General features: G+C 39.3%; 1 protein-coding gene across 2 annotated transcripts in view; it reads left to right on the top strand.

Moving 5' to 3' along the window:
• Positions 1-623: 623 nt before the first annotated feature.
• The window catches only part of UBR2 (ubiquitin protein ligase E3 component n-recognin 2), a 51077-nt gene continuing 34690 nt past the window's right edge, over positions 624-17010 (top strand). For both annotated transcript variants that reach the window (XM_027454142.3, XM_027454143.3), the window contains exons 1-8: positions 624-806; positions 4262-4521; positions 6324-6402; positions 7945-8058; positions 10997-11124; positions 12086-12224; positions 14464-14526; positions 15738-15858. In XM_027454142.3, coding sequence (XP_027309943.2) covers positions 729-806; positions 4262-4521; positions 6324-6402; positions 7945-8058; positions 10997-11124; positions 12086-12224; positions 14464-14526; positions 15738-15858 — 982 coding nt within the window. In that variant the 5' untranslated portion in view covers positions 624-728. The remainder of the gene's footprint in view (positions 807-4261; positions 4522-6323; positions 6403-7944; positions 8059-10996; positions 11125-12085; positions 12225-14463; positions 14527-15737; positions 15859-17010) is intronic.

The raw sequence follows: 17010 nt of genomic DNA, 5'->3' as shown, positions 1-17010 counted from the left end.
ACCCGTGAGGGCTGAAGAAGAGGATTTAGAGCTTCTGCAATTTTTGCACTTGGTAACATTTGTCTTAAAGCCATAGTCACCACGTTGGCCTCATTCATTTACAGATTTTTGTTTCTTTTGTGGGTGGAACCTTTTCTTTGCTTTCATGGTCAGCCGTCAGGGTGATCAAAGTGTGTCCCCAAGCCTTAACCAGAGGGTGTGTGTGTGTGTGTGTGTGTAGATGTGTGTGTGTGTGTAGGGTGTGTGTGTGTGTGTGTGTGTGTGTAGGGGTGTGTAGGGGTGTGTAGGTGTGTGTAGGGGTGTGTGTGTGGGGGGGGTGTAGGGGTGTGTGTGTGGGGGGGGTGGGTGCACCCATGGCAGTGTCTGTACATGTATGTGTACGTGTGTGTGTATATGTGGGGACACGTGTGCTCACATACGTGTGCAGATACTTGTGTTTACTGGTGTCAGTGTGTCTGTACATCCCTACACGCCTGCCCACAGCGGCCCCCTTGAGGCGCCGGCCCCTCTCCCCACTCCCCCCCCCCCGCCCCTAGCACCGCGCGCCGTCCCCCAGGCAACCAGCGCGGCGCCGGGGGGGGGCCGAGCCTACAACCCCCAGCATGCCCCGCGGCGCGGCGCCGTGACGCAGCGTACCGGAAGCGGGCTCCCGGGGCCGAGCGGCCGGCAGGGCCCGGTTCCGGGGGTCGCTTCCGTGACGGCGGCGGCGGAGGTGGCGGGGGCAGAAGATGGCGGCGGAGCTGGAGGCCGAGGTGCCGGCCTTCGACAGGGGCCTGCTGGAGTGCTCCGCCGAGGAGATCGCCGCGGTGAGCGCGGGCAGCGGCCGGGAGCGGGACGAGCCGGCCGTGGGGGTCTGCCCGGGGGGAGGTGGGGGCGCTGGGGGGGCCCTGAGGGGGGATGGGGACGGACCCCGGGGCCCGAGCCCTCCGCTGCTGCCCCGGTTCCCGTCTCTGTACAGAGCCCTTCGTGCATCGGAGCCCCGCGCACCCCCCGGCTGCGGTGTACCTGAAGCGCAGGCAGGGGGATGATGAAATGGGCAAATGTGCGCACTTAGCACAAACGCAGCCCGGGCGGCCTTATCGCCCTGAGCGGTGGCTGCTTTTCTGGGTCACGCTGCTGATAAAGCCGAGGTCCACCAAGCGGAGCACACTGGCAGGATTGCTGCGTAGGTACAGGCGCCATCGTAACCTCAGTCTGTGCTTTCTCGGTTTTATTCTCCAGCACAACTACGGTTTGTAGACCTACAGCTGCCAGTTCTGCTCTGTGTCAGCAGCTAAGCACAACCAGTGCTGCCTGGTTGTATAAGTGACCAGGGTACTTGGCTTCTAGCACTGTTTTTCTCCCCTTCACTTCCTTTGCCCTCCTTTGCTGCTGGCATTGTTTTGCTGCTAACACAATCCCAAGAAAACAAACACCAGTCCACAGCAAGTTACAGCACTTTGCATTTCAATTTCTCGTTGCAGCAACTTAACTATAAATTTCCACAGAATAACAATCAAAAGTGATAAATTACCGGTATCTGTAGCAGCACATGAACCTGGAGTGCAGGTGCATTTTTAGCTGTTACTTAGCTATTTAGCTATTTTGTAGCTAGCAAAAACATAAATAATTTAAATTACACCTTTTAGCTTTTGAAAAGAGTAAATTGAATTGTTTCATGACTTGTTTGTATTACATGTATTGTTCTTCTAGTATCTCTTACAGAGATAGGGGTTTAGTAGGAACACTTGATGGACCATTAGATATTTGCTTACATAAATGTTATTTGAAAAATGCTTTTTGGGTTATTTCAAGGCTGTCAGAAGTTACTGCCAGGGAGTAATAAGTCTAAGGGGGGAGGAAATGAGAAATACATTTCCCTTTCTCAGAAAAAGCTTTCTTGGGAGAACAGAACATTGGCTTTTCTTACATGTGACTTCAGGATCGAAGACAAAGAAAGTTTGCCTCAATATAAGTTGTTTTCCTTGAAGAATACATGCCAAAGTTTTGAGTAGTTTTACTGCACTTCAGTACCTCCAAGGCAGTCATTTAGAAAAGCAGCATGACCTATATGTGCATACATAGATATTGTTTAATAGCAATTCCATGTGCACAACAGCGTGTTGAGTTGCCTTCCTGGTGGTTCTTGGTGTGACATTTGTTCCCTTGTCCTAGCAGCCCATGCCTCCTGCCTTCCGATACTCTCCTAGCCAGGATTCAGAACTGTGAGCGCAGTTGTGTGTAGAACTGGATCCACAAAGAGAGTTAGGTGTGATGACACTCGGAGTTGCCACGCCTAACTTTCAGGCAATTACTCCCAGAATTTTGGGGATGGGAAAGCCATTTACTTGAGGAACAAGAATTTTCTCTGGCCAGGTATTTGCCTGAGCTTGTAGTGCAGCTAATAGGCACTGTCTGTTTTCTAGGCAGAAATTAGTGATGTGCTACTGATTTAAAAGGTGGAAATTAAAGGCACTTTGCTGAGAAAAGTGCAGGTGTAATTACTAACGTATCCTCTGGAAAATCATCTCAAAATGTTCCTATTTAATAGGAATCATGGGAGAGGCAATGTCAGTTCCACTGTGATTGGGTCATTTCCTGGCAGTAGTAGATATGATCAAAGAGGATGAAAAGATTCATGAGCAGGGGGGACAAAATCAAATAATTAAATTCTTAACAAAGACTTTTTTCTTTTTTTTGGTGCAATATTGTCTGCATCCTGGTGGCAATGGTGAGATTATCTCTAAACTTTTAGGTGGATGGGGGTTTGGGGGATCTTTTCCCATGGACTTCGTTGGAAAAAATCCTGGCATTGACCGTCAAAGCAAGATCAACACAGAAAGATTTAGTCGGTTGGTTTTGATTTTAAGTAGGCAAACTGAGGGAAGGAGAAGTGAGGAAAGCATAATTTTATACTAAGAGCTGTATTGCCAAATAAATTTTTTAATATGAAGTCCTGAATTAGAAAAAAATAGTAAACGAAAACATTGCAGTGCATTAAAAACAAAATGACAAACCCAAACAAGCAAACAAACAAAACATACCACAAACTGCTACCCCTGAATGGCGTAAATGCTTTGCTGACTCTTTGTTTTGTGAAGAACTTACCACAACTGTGTTATCTCAAGCATAACTTCTTAAGAGTTCATCGTATGCAGTTCAGAGTAAACCAAGCTAAAGCATTTGATTATCAAACCTGTTTATTTTGGTATAATTAATTCTTGCTTTTCATGTGCAGTTTCAGGTTGATTCTGGATTCTTTATCTGGAGTTGCCTGGGGGTATCTGGTTGTCATACTTAGAGTGAGAAATGGCATGACGATGAGAAGTGGCATGCTACGGCTGTTTATATCATACAGGATATAAAGTGCACACTCGCAGTAAATGCTTGCTCCCATTTATTTATTATAAAAGCCTTGCAGCCTTAATTTGCAGTTTAGACCTTTATAAAAATGTAATCCACGAGGCTGGAGTAAAACGAGTGTTGGCTTTGAGGATTATTTTATACTCCTCTGGTGTGTGTGTATATGGGGGACACACTATGACACACCTAGAAAGAGCTGTGAAGTACAGGGGGGAAAAAATAGAAAGCTGTTTGTTGGCAGGTTATAGCAGGTACAGCAGTTTGGCTTTTAAAATCTATGTCAGAACAGATTTTAACTGATTGACCAAGAGAATTCATGCATGAAACATACTTGAAATAGTAATTCAGATGAGTTATTATTTTGGTGGTAGGAGAAACAAAAATAGACCCCCTTATTTTCTTAGTTAATTTGTTGAAATTAAATGAGGTGGATGGTTACCTAATGTTGTGTTTGCCAGTCTCCTTGTGCTTTTTGTCTTTGCCTGCTCCGTGCCAACTCCAGGCTTCCGCTGCGCCTCTGTGTCCCCAGCTGGCAGCATCAGTCTGCGCGCCGCGTAAATGCAGCCAGCATACCCTTAAAAGTCACGGTGAGCGCTGGGACGTTTCACTGGTCACGCATCCTGCTGGAAAACCTTTAAGAGTTTGAACTCTTAGATCTTGTGTTTTGGAAAACAACAACAACAAACTACTTTGTGTCAAAAGGATAAAATGTGCAGGCTGGTGAACAGATGATTCCTTTCCTAATGTCTGTCTTATGTAATCTGCTAGGTTTAACACTTACAAGGAAGCAAGGCTTTCTGGTTTTGTAATGCCATTTTAGGTTTTCAAGTTAGAAATAAAAAAGGCTTCCTGATGGATAGAACTATGGTTGGTATTTTTATTGACGTTACTTTTTTACTGTTTCCTTTTATTTTAAAAGAAATGGCTGCAAGGAAGTGAGCTTCAGAAAGAAGTATACCGGCATCTGGCCTATTATGTACCAAAAATTTACTGTAGGGGTCCCAACCCTGCTCCGCAAAGAGAAGACATGCTGGCACAACACGTTTTGCTGGGACCAATGGAATGGTATCTTTGTGGCGAAGATCCTGCATTTGGTTTTCCAAAGCTTGAGCAAGCGAACAAGCCTTCCCATCTCTGCGGCCGTGTTTTTAAAGTGGGAGAGCCGACATATTCTTGCAGGTAGTTCAAAATGCAATTTTGAAGCATGTCTCATTTGTGAAGTTACAGAACAAGTTTAGATAGAAATGTACTGTCCTAATGAAAAGGTAATACCTCAAATATCTTTTTAAAGTAAATTTGTGGTTGTGTTTTGTGATGGGTTGGACCAGGGAAAAATTAACACACGATGGGATTGTAAATGTTAAAATGCTAATTAGTATATTGTGGACTGATTTCTCTACAGAAGTAATGCAAGACAAAAAAAGTAATTCAGGTGAACTGAGTGATTTCATGGCATTAATCAGAAATAATTGGGCAGGTGCATATCATGGAGTTGAGGCATTTAAGAAGGGTTTTCAGGCCTCTCATCTTGAGGTGGAGGAGGTGAAATTTGTGGGTTCCTTAGATCCCTGTTACTGTTTCCTGTTGTGTTTTAAGAAATTGCTTTGGTTTATAGCTGGTAATGAGCAACAATGAGAGTTTAAATGAAACTTCTATTGAAGATAGAGAATACATGTTTTATGAGTTAACAAAATTTGTTAAAAGCAGCAGCTTTCCTTTCCACTTGTGAAATTTACAGTTCTGCTTCTGCTTTAGTTTATCAAGCCCCCTCACTTGTTTGAGAAATTACTTTGCCAATGGTACTGAGTTTGTCATAAGTTTAGCGCTCTGAAGAATTGATACCCAATTTTGTAGAACTAATCTCCTCCAAATTGTTGCAATAAGTGGTTTCCTTTAGTATTTTTTAAAAATGCAGTGTTTCACAAGCATAAATTATTGTAAAACAGAAGAGCTTCCTATATTTCTGCTTTGACATTTTTACTTTCAGTGGTTCCTCTGGAGGAAAGAAACATGAAAATGACTTGGTACTTCATGCATATTAAGTTGTGGCTGCCTGATTATCTTCCAGTGATTAACTGGTCAGATTTATTTAGTGAAATGAAATTAAGAAAATTCTTGATAATAACATTCCATAGGATCTATAGTGTCATCTTTTGAACAAAATAAGTTATTTCTCTGAATTGTTGTTTTTAAAATAACCATCATGAGACACTGATTTTCCTGGTGGTCACTTTTACATTGCATGACCTGTGTCCCTTAATTCTGAGGTGGCTTGAAAGCAGTTGCCGTATATAAGTTCATGTATTTTCAGTGTTGCTTTTTTCAGGGAGGTAATTAAAAATAATGCATAACTGTTTCCTTCATTCTTTTAATCCTTTTTTTCATAGAAATATTACTTCTGTCTAATGCAGCCATGCTTGTAGACAGGACTTAATTACGCTCTCCAGTCTTCTGGTTGAGGAAATTGCATTCTTGGACCTGTTCAGTGAGCTTGTAGGTCTAAACTTGGAAGCAGACGTTTGATGTAATCTGTTGTGTACTGTCTTTCTATTCGGTGTTCAGTAAAAAAAAAAAGTCTTTGATGGCTGAAGGTTGTTAGTGCTAGTACTCTGTACTCAAGAGAACTTGCTTAGGTTTATACTGTGTACCTGTCTGCACTGCAAGCTGTAATCCACCTGTTTACTTGCATATATGCTTGTCTCACCTCTTGGAAGACAGTGGCTAAGTTAACCAAGTATAAATGTTACCCGAACAAACTTTCTATAGACTCTTCCGTTTTGAGAGCAGGTATTTTTTTTTCTCCATTTCCATTTTAATTTTTTCCCCCTCCTTGGAGACCCTATCCCTTTCATCTTTCAGAATAACGTATACAGTAGTCAGAAGGCTGATATTGGTGATATTTGACCATTACCTGTTGTAGAATGTGTAATAAAAGTCTAAAAATTTGTTTAATGCTTTTTTTCCCTCTCTCCTGTTGTCAGAGACTGTGCAGTTGACCCAACTTGTGTGTTGTGCATGGAGTGCTTTCTTGGAAGTATTCACAGAGAGCACCGATACAGGGTTAGTAATACTGCTGGAGTATGTGGTGTAGTCATTAATGTCTTTGTATGTTTATGAAACTCCTTCTTTATAGTTCAAACTATAAATGTGTATTTACAGAATATATCCCTAGTTTCAAAACATTGGGTGCATATGACATTTGGAGTTGGTCTGTGCAATAATCTTGTATGAACTCGAGTGTTTGAATTTGAGTGTACCTTCTGAAGTTTAGTATTTTTAAATGCTGAGCAAGGACATTTTATGCACAACAACTAAACTTACGGATGTGTTTATTTTTAATATACGCCCTTGAGTGTGCTTTACAGCATTAAACTTGCTTTTTGCTTGTTTTGAATACGATGATTTTTAGACGGTGTTGAAAAACCTTTACCATTAAACTACTATTGTTTTAAAATTATTTCCTTTAAATGTTTGATATTAAATTCTTTACAATATCAGCAATTTTAGTTGTTTTTAAATATAACGTGAAAGTAACAAATTGAAACTGTAGATGCCTATGTCTACTGCTACTAATAGTGTAGATTTATTTTTTTTTTATTTTTTTTTAACTAGAAGTCCTTGGTGTGTTTTTAAACCAGGACGTGAATTGCAGCCTTTCTGTAAATCGGTTTTTGACAATGCTTCACTGCACTGCTGTTAGTGTAACTATGCGTTGATTTGATTTACATTGAGTGCTAGAATTTAGAAGGGAAAAAAAAAAAAAAAAAAAAAAAAACCTGCTTCAAGAAACCCAACCCAATTGCTGTTGTCAGCATGCTTCTAGGAGGTTTTTAGCCTGCAAGCTTGCTTAGGGAATTAGCAAGTCTAGATGACATCCGAAAGTGTAAGCAAATATTTCAAATGTCCATCCAACTCTATTGATACTGTAGGGTGTATTTGTATGTATAGAATATACCTTCCTGACACAAATAGGTGAAGAAAGAATTATTCTATGAATTATTTAATAGTTGTGGTTCAAAAACTGTTACGTTTATTAATTTGAGCTTATCTTTGCTTTAAGTAAAAGTTTATTAAAATAATGTGAACGGTACATCATTGCAGTATTCAGCTACTGCTTACTATGCTTATGAAGATTTATGATGCAAACAGTTTGTAAGTTTTTTCCAGGAACTCCTGTTATTGCAAACAGTGCATCTGTTCCTTTTAATAATGTTATATGAAATGATAAAGCTTTGCTCAGATGAAAAATGTGAGAATCTGAAGTAGCAAAGGTGGCATTACAAGTAGGTAATTCAGGAAAGCTGCACATTACTACCATGTTGTTCTGTTGTAAGCTGTGTACATTAATACACAGCCTTGGACGTGGGTAGAATAGGAGTGTTTGGACCTTTTTTTTTTTCCTTGTGGCATAGGCAGGTTGAAGTATATAAGCTTTCAGCCATCATAGAAACAGACACGATTTTACTTTTTTAAACAGGGTACTGGAAAAAGCTATCAGGTGTTGTGGTCATGCTTTTGTAGTTTAGCTGTGACTACTTGTGTTAATGTGCATGCATGGCTTATATGTGTGTTCACATGACTTTGTTTTAAAAATCATTTCAGATGACAACATCGAGTGGAGGAGGTTTCTGTGACTGTGGTGATACAGAGGCTTGGAAGGAAGGTCCTTACTGTCAAAAGCATGAACTTAACACTTCAGAGACTGCAGAAGAAGAGGTAGTAACAGTTAAGACATCCTGTTTCAAAACACTATTAACTGTTCACATGTGTGTATAAGAAACCATTCCAATGAGCTGATATTTAGTCTTCTATGCCAAAACATGAGCGTTCACAGGAGACTAGAGTAAATTTAATAGAAATATTCAACCGTACTATGAATTAGACAGTCTTACCAAACTTAGAGTTACTTAGAATGACATTTTCTACTTGAAGGCTTTATTTTGTATGTTGTTGGTTGCCTCTGCAGCTTTGGTTCTGTTTCTTTGTTTTTCTGTCTTATTCTGAGAGGCTGCCTTCCAGATGAAAAAAAAATTGTATGTAATCGTGTGAATAAGCCAAATTAAGCTATCTGTGTAACCTATGTTCTGATTCTCACAAAATAAAGCACACAAATATTTTGAGTTAAAATACCTTGCTATTACAAAAATGCCTTACAGTTAAGATAAACGTCTACAAAAGCTTGTTTCCTATGGAGAAGGTAAATAAGAGAACATCTCTTCACAATTTCTTATAGCATAATGACTTAGATATATTAAATGAAGCTAGCAAAAAAAAAAAAGTTTCACTACTTAGAGTATGAATTCAAGCTGTTGAAATTAATGCCACATAGAAAGCACTGTGCTTGCTAAAAGTCTATGTATGTACAGAAGGCAATTTAACCTATTTGTGGAGGAAAAAATAACTGATGGGTATGTAAAAGTGCAGTTACCATCTTTGACTTGGGAAGTCTTGTTGTCTTAAGGTAGCAAAGACCAGAGGTGCGTTCTGCTCTTATATTCTTTCCTTAGTATCTGTTATTATGCTTCAGGAGTGATAGCGTCCAGTTGGACTTCTGGTCTGACCACTTAAAGCTGTTCTTATGCAATAGAATTTGTGACATTTTTTGAAGAGAATATATGAGAAAAAATTTCACACGAATTTTTCTGATCTGATGCTTTAAGTGAAGCTACTCTAACCGTATTTGCAGTAACAGTAGTCCTTGTAAAATCTGTCCTCACTGTCTCAACCCTTAGCAATTTCTGCATGGACTCACCGCTTGGCCTACCTGCCAGGTTACATTACTGGGCAGCCTCAGAAAACGTGTTCTGCGATCTTGGGTGGGCTGCTACTGCAGTGTGCAATGATACTTATGGTGGCAATGAAAGATGGCAGTAATTTGATTGATGGAAAAACTTTAGGTACTGGGCAGGTTTTGTGCTTCTTTCCCGTAAGTGATGGGGATCGAGATCCTCCTGTGGAGCATTGTGTTTGAGGCAGATCAAGGATTGTTTGAGCGCACTGGTAGCCTGCTTTCTCCTTGCCCAGAGATGTCTTTGCTGAAGGTGTTGGGAATAGAGGCAGTGCAGCTGTTTAAGGTTTGCCTTTGCTGTTGGTGACTGATAACTCTGCACATCCTAAATAAGTTTTAAATTAATCAAAAAAGAGGAATGGTGGTTATTAACATTCCTGTAAAACTTCCAAATATCCCTAGAGTATGTTGGGGTGGGTGGTTGAATAAACAGCATACAATGTAAGTAAACTTTTTTTTTTACAGTATGAATACAATGTACAGGATGACTGGAGTTTACAACAATTCACAGTACAGGTGAATTGCTGACTGCTGAGGGCCTGCTGTAAATAATGCAGACTTCTTCTGAAAAGTTTATTGTGGCCATTTTGATCTAGTGTAAGCTGTACTGAAATAGAACTTGGTGGTACACTGTAATCCTACAACGGAAGTTGTGCTACTGCTCCATATCTTTCTCTGTTAACTATTACACAGATTTCTATAGTATTCTGAATTGAGTCAGTGACCCAGTATCAGTCCATGTGGTCCAACAGGTGGCTTGCAGGCCATGCAGTTTTCCCTTCCCAGGTTTGTAGAAAAGGCAGGAATTGATTTGAGCATCAAAACTTTGAGAATTGATGGTTGTGTCTTGATACGCTTTTATTTGTAAAGCAGTAGGAGAAGAAGAAACCCTTTGCTGAAGAGGCTTTTAATGTTTTCTATTTGTACACAAATCCCATGAAATGGATTGGAAGGAAATGGCAATGTTATCTGCTAGCTGACAGGGGGCTGACATATCAGCTTCTGCTGTTGTGGGAAAGGCGACTAATTACAGGTGTGTAACATGGCAGTGGATCTCTTTTTCTGCTCCAGAAAGAAGTTCCTTTGAGTTTGCAGGCTGAGGAGGACTTCTCCCCTTTTCAGTTCCCTTAGCAGCAGCAACCCTTCCTTTCTGGCAGAGAAGGGAGGCTGAGTTTATAGTGGCTGCTGCAGATGTCAAATGAGGGCACCCTGGAGAGTGCAGAACAGGCACAAGTGGAGGTGTGTTCCCATGCAGAAGGGAATGGGTGTCCCTGAACAAGATGGACGTGTGGGCAGATACCATAGTGTGAGAGACTTCCATCATAACTCATGACCTCAGTGTGCTGGTGGTTGTACGGTCTTGGACAGATAAGACTTCTGCCTCTAAAAGCCTGGTACATATAAAAGAAGGCAACGAATGTATATTTTTTTGTGTTCTGCAGTTTACTAATACTGATAAGTGGAACAAAATATAGTGATTTCAAATTATATTTTTTGAAGATGTTATGGAAAAAAGGAGGTTCTGATACGGCTGAGGTTGAAAGTGGGTTGGTTATATTAGAAGGTATGCAGAAGTGAGAAAGAAAGTGAAAACACAGAAGTGTGAAAACTTAAGTGGGTGATCATAGGCAAGTTAGCATTTGGGCATTGAATGCTAGATTCCCACTTCGGTGATTTTCAGTGAAGAACACGAAAAGAAAACAGGCTGATTATTGACTTTGTTCCTTTCAAATGCAAAGTTATTTAAAGAAAGGCACCATTAAAGATGCTTACATCATCTTTGACACAAAGAAGTTTGAATTTGACAAAATTCCCTATTCTGAATGCCATTTAATTTCTCAATTGCTATTTATACTTATTTTTCAGGATCCTCTTGTGCACTTACCGGAAGATATGGTAGCAAGAGCTTATAATATTTTTGCTATCACATTTAAATATGCAGTAGATATATTAACATGGGAAAAAGAAAATGAATTGCCTGGCCTAGAAATGATGTAAGTATATAGGCCTTTTAAAGGCCTGCAGATATTTCAAGTGAAAAAATGTGAATTCTTTAAGCCTATTTTCTGTCTTTCCTAAAATTCTATCAGGACTATTTTGTAGGCTATAGGCTAAGTTTTAATGGATTTATTTTTCCTCTATTTTTTATTTCTGGGTACATCCCATTTCTTTCCATGGAGTTGATGAAGCAATGTGTCTGTGATAACTTCGTTTTCCTAATATTGTAAAGGAAATATTACTACAATACAATACCCTAAAACAAGTGGTGACAATGAAGTTGAGTTCTAATGGCAAAAGCATTTTGTGCTTTTTGTGAGCCATTTATTCCAAATTTTGAAACATTGCATAATATTGTAGTATAGTATAACAAAGTATAGTCATAGATATGTAGTTTTTTTGTGTGTTGGCTTATTAGTAACTTTGTGCTGTATGAAGAAGACTGCTATTTAACAAAATGATGGGGTTCAAAAGATTGTACTGAATCTATGTAATCTTAAAAAGTTGTGGCTTTGAGGATTGTGGAGTTCTCTTTCAGAGACTGCCAAGCTTTTGTTGAATAATAGAAATTTGTAGTACTACTGGGGAAACAGGTGTGTTAAAATAATGCCAGACCAGTGAAACCTCTAGGAAGTTATGGGAGAATGTACTGAGCACAGCTGCACTGGAAGGAAATATGTTTTCCTTAGGAAACTGCTGATTCAGAATCAACGAATTCTCAAAAATATTACTCAGACCTAAGTTCTGTCTTAAGGTTTTGCTCATTTTGGATTTAATTCTGCAGGAAAGTTGCATGTTCCTATAAAAGTTAGAGAGGGTCAGTCCTTTTGGAATATAACTCTGTAGCAAAGGAAGCCCAGGCTTGGGTTGTCTGCTTAGTGGAAAACGTTAAATTACAAGTTGATCTTTTAAACTATATTACTTTGAATTACATAAATCCGATGCTTGCTTTTGAAGTGAGAAGAATGATACCTACTACTGCATGCTCTTTAATGATGAAGTCCACACCTATGAACAAGTTATTTATACTCTTCAGAAAGCTGTCAACTGCACACAGAAGGAAGCTATTGGTTTTGCAACGACAGTAGATAGAGATGTAAGTAAATTCCTTTCTAGAAGTTTTATGCTTACCCTAGTGTTTATTTTATATGTCCACACTTACTTAATTTGTTTTCCCAAAGAGTATGGTTAATGTGATCGAGCCACATGTGTTAGGTCTCTAACTTATTGACCAACCCAACTGCATTTAAGATTGAATATATATTTCAGCATCACTGTATTCTAGTAACTCTTATGAGTGTAGATACCAGAATGTTTCTTAGCCCCTCTGCAAAAGGCAGGCAGCAGCTTTAGCTCATGGCTTCCTATACACCAGGGAATTTTCATTGTAAGATCCATTGTACTTGCTCCAAGCAAGGGAAGAGAGTAACAGCTGTCCACTGTGAGGGATAAAATCCATAATTGGCTGCTTTTGTTCCTGTGCTTATGGAATTATTTGTGGTTTTTAAATGTTTCTTTTTTGTAATGGTTAGATGAAAAACGGCAGGAAAAGGTAGAGTGTTCTATACAGCATTTAGAGAGAACAATGAGTTCAGAATCATTACATACATTTCTGAGACCTAGTACATAGGTCTCAGAAACACTGCCAGTTTTGTGCGTCGTCTGGCTTGTGTGAATTTTTTTACAAAAAGGCTTCGTTTCCTCTGGCTAACTTTCTAGGGACAGCTGCATCTTTTTGTTTGTCTTCTAAGACTGTTGCTTTGAAAAAGTGTCCTTTTATGTTTTGTTTCCTCATGCATTTTTGGGGGGTTGGGGCCGACGCAGGGGATGGACAACACAACAAGGAGCATCTCTTTCAAAATGGCAATGAGAACATCACTTTCGGGTGTTGAAGTGGTTAGACTGAAAAAAAGGCAGTGGAAAAGGAAATTCAACTGCTTTATATTATGTAACGCTGAACTACATTTATTTTTTGTATTACCAGTACCCTATTTCTGTAATATCAATGCCTATATAAAGATTCCTTTGACTTAAACACATGCACTTTATTGTTGGATGGACTTTGGAGATTTTTCCCTGCTGCTCATCTGTCCTACTTCTACATACATACAAATTTTTGTATGTATTGGTTTGGCAGTGTTATTGGATATTCAGGTGGACAAACTTGAACTTTTTTGAGAAGCTAGGGATTATTTGCTTCAGGAATTCATGTGTCTGCACGTGTGTGTGTATGTATACAAAAAAAGTCAATGCCTGAAACTGTTTTGGCATCAGACAAGGACTACAGTTTGAGTAAGCTGTCCTGTCTGTAATACAGCAAAAATTAAACCAACTATCTCTATTTTAATTTACGTAATGACAGCATAGAATGTAGAAACCTTACCGTTTTGAAATAAACTACGTGCCTTAGTAGCATTTGTTAAAAAGGTCAGTTAGCTTTAATATCTACTTTAAAGGCATTGAAATGTAGTGGCTGTGTCTTAAAATCACGAATTACTGTACACACAAGATTTTGTTTAGCAGGTAACTGCATATATGGCTGTCGTGGTTTAACCCGGCCGGCAGCTAAACACCACACAGCCGTTCACTCACCCTCCTCCCTCCCTCTCTGGGAAGGGGGAGAGAAATGGAAAGTGAAGCCTGTGAGTTGAGATAAAGACAGTTTAATAAGACAGGAAAATAATAATAATAATACAGTGATGCTAATAGTACTACTACTAATAATGTGTACAAACAAGTGATGCACAATGCAATTGCTCACCACCCGCTGACTGATGCCCAGCCTAACCCCGAGCAGTCCGGCCCCCTCCCCCGTCTAGCCACCCCTATATATTGTTTAGCATGACGTCAGATGGTATGGAATACCCCTTTGGCTAGTTTGGGTCACCTGTCCTGGGTCTGTCCCCTCCCAGCTCTTACTGCACCCCCAGCCTGCCCGTTGGCAGGACAGAGCAAGAAGCTGAGATGTCCTTGGCTTGGTATAAGCACTGCTCTGCAACAATTAAAACATCGGGGTATAATTGGCACTCTTCTCGTCCTAAGCCAAAACATAGCATTCTACCAGCTACTAGGAAGAAAATTAACTCTGTTCTAACTGAAACCAGGACAATGGCATCGTTTTATTTTCTTTTTAAAACTACAAGTTACATATTGGAAACCCAAATATCTAGCTACATGCAGTACTTCTTTTAAAAAATGAAATTTGCATGAAAGCAAGTGCAATCAACTTGCATCTGAAACCTTTACTGTATCTTTTATACCAATGTAAACCACAGCATTTGACTTTCTTGGTCAGAACCTAGTATTAACATTACCTTTTTTTTACTAAATTCAAGGGACGTAGATCTGTGCGATACGGAGACTTCCAGTACTGTGATCAAGCAAAATCAGTAATAGTGGTAAGTAACATGACCTACTTACTTGCCGCATGTTTCCAAAAGGAGGTATTGCTACATAGTTTTGTGATACTGTTACTGTCACGGCTCTTTACAGTAACAGAAAATGTTGGAGATACTAGGATATACAAAGGAGATGTATCAAAAACACAGGTTTATGCTCTGTTTTTCTTTGTTTTTATACCTATAATTTAACTTGCACCCTAACTCATTTCCTAAGAATTTTTTCCTAGACTGCATCTGTCTTCAGAAAAGAGATCAGGAAGTTCAAATGTAATCTTTTAATTGCATGTCAGTTCAGATCAGTGAAGCTAAACTATTTTTTTCCTATAATATCAAATTGTTTGCCTTTTTGTGATAGCCCCAACCACTGAAATTGCAACTGAGTGATTAAATCCAAGTGCTAAGCTACAAATGCGTTTCTTGTATATATGAATGCATGTGTGTATAGTTGTACTCTATATTATAAGGTTCTTCCATGTAAGAACATGGGATTATTTTTCTTTAATTTTCATTTAACTGCTGCAGTGCAGTACTTAGTTACATGAAAGAATTTGTGTACGATGCTGCTACCACTAGGAAAGAAATGCTGTAACTACAGTTACTGTACTGTACTATTTAAAGTAGTTTGAAAACAGGATTGTATCTTTGGAGATGAAGTTGTGCCGTATACCTAGCTTGCCACCTATGCAGCCAAAGAACAAATGACTTCTATGTGTAACCTTATCAATCAGGCATTACTAGCACAGAGATGAAGGGACATTGTTTCATTCTTGTTCTAATTCTGATTTTGTTTTTCATTTTCGGAAATTGTCTGTGAATGGTAAAATTCTCTTCTTGGTGTGCTGCTGTGTGACTTGCATGTTAGGTTGTGGAGAACGAATGTGCGTGGCTGTCTTAGGCTATGTGTGGGACTGCTTATCAGTAAAATGCAGCAGATCAGTGTTTCTGTTGATAAGAGCAGAAGAGTGGAAAATGGATTGGCCTAAATACACTGCTATTGCGTAATAATGTCATTAAAATATTAATAGGATAAGCAAACTTCAGATTTTTGATTTAGCTTCTTCTCCATGCAGATAGCAGTCATTGAAATATGTATTAAAATTATAAATTACTGAAATTAATCATAGGCATGTTGTATTTCTGTATGGTGATGTATGCGAGCCCTCATTAAATAAGCATTACCTTCTTTTTTTTTTTTTCCCATTTTAAAGAGAAATACCAGTCGTCAGACGAAGCCATTGAAAGTACAAGTTATGCATTCATCCATTGTTGCTCATCAGAGCTTTGGTCTGAAGCTACTAACTTGGCTTGGCAGTGTTATTGGATATTCAGGTGGGCAAACTTGAACTTTTTTGAGAAGCTAGAGATTATTTGCTTCAGGAATTCAGTTTGCTTCACAATGTTGTTTGCTTCTTTCACATATGCAATATATAAGGCAAAACAATATCTTGGTGGAATTGATGCTGTTTTCTGATACTGAAGTGCAGTTCTGACTTCTGTGTAAAAGCGCTACCAGTTTTGGTTAGTCTTCTCAGATACTGTTTTCTGTTTAGTTGATGTTGAACTTTGAGCTGAGAATCACTGTCAAACGTTGTATGCCGACAAGCTATTTTTCAGTCCCTAGTTCTTTTTAAATGAATGCAGTAAGCTGAAAATAACCTGTCTGCTTAGACAAAACAAAATTAATCACAAGTCACTTGATGAATGATGATGAAAGTGATTACTTATGGTTTGTTGCTGTGCAAGCAGAACAACAGAGAGAATGCAAGGATGTGGGGACTGCTCTGGGATAAGTATAGAAACCAATGAAGTATTAATCAGATATTTAGAAAGAGGCTTCTTCAAAGGAATCAAGATGCACGGTATCACTTTTATGGGAAGGCTCAGTGTTTGTTCTGGTGTGGTTCCTCCTTTGTCTTGAGTCAAAGTTGTGAAGATGTTGTGCATGAGCTGAAGTAAAAGGAAAATACATCAAACTGCCAATAGGTAGAGAAGCAGATACTTGGACGCAATTAAGTGCACTCAATGCAGTTAATGTGTGCTATGCACCTGTAAATTTTAACAAGAATTACTAGCAGAGCTCTCTCTGCCACTGTAATGCCATGTATACATTCTTCTGTATAGGTGCAGGATTTGTTCAGAGATTATACGCATTATTAGATTGATACTTGAAAAAGTTGCCAAGATTTCAGGCATGGGTGCTCTATATCATTTTATTTTTGATAGATGAGTAGTTTATTTGTATTAATTTAGTTTTAAAACACACATGTCAAACTTTTGAAAAGTTATGGTAGCAGCTCGTTCAAGTATTTGGTTTCCCATAGCTTCTTAACAAACGCACCCAAACATACACATTCTGCTCCGTTTTTTAAGTAGCCTGTTACCATTCAATCTGCAATGTGGGATGATAGAATTGCAATGCTTTGGTGGTTTCATCTAAAATCTCCCTGGCCAGATGGAGATTGGAGGTAGAGCTGAGCTCTG

This window comes from Anas platyrhynchos, chromosome 3 (assembly GCF_047663525.1).
Source record: "Anas platyrhynchos isolate ZD024472 breed Pekin duck chromosome 3, IASCAAS_PekinDuck_T2T, whole genome shotgun sequence".
Classification (NCBI taxonomy): domain Eukaryota; kingdom Metazoa; phylum Chordata; class Aves; order Anseriformes; family Anatidae; genus Anas; species Anas platyrhynchos.
This window is presented reverse-complemented; position numbering and strand designations above follow the sequence as displayed.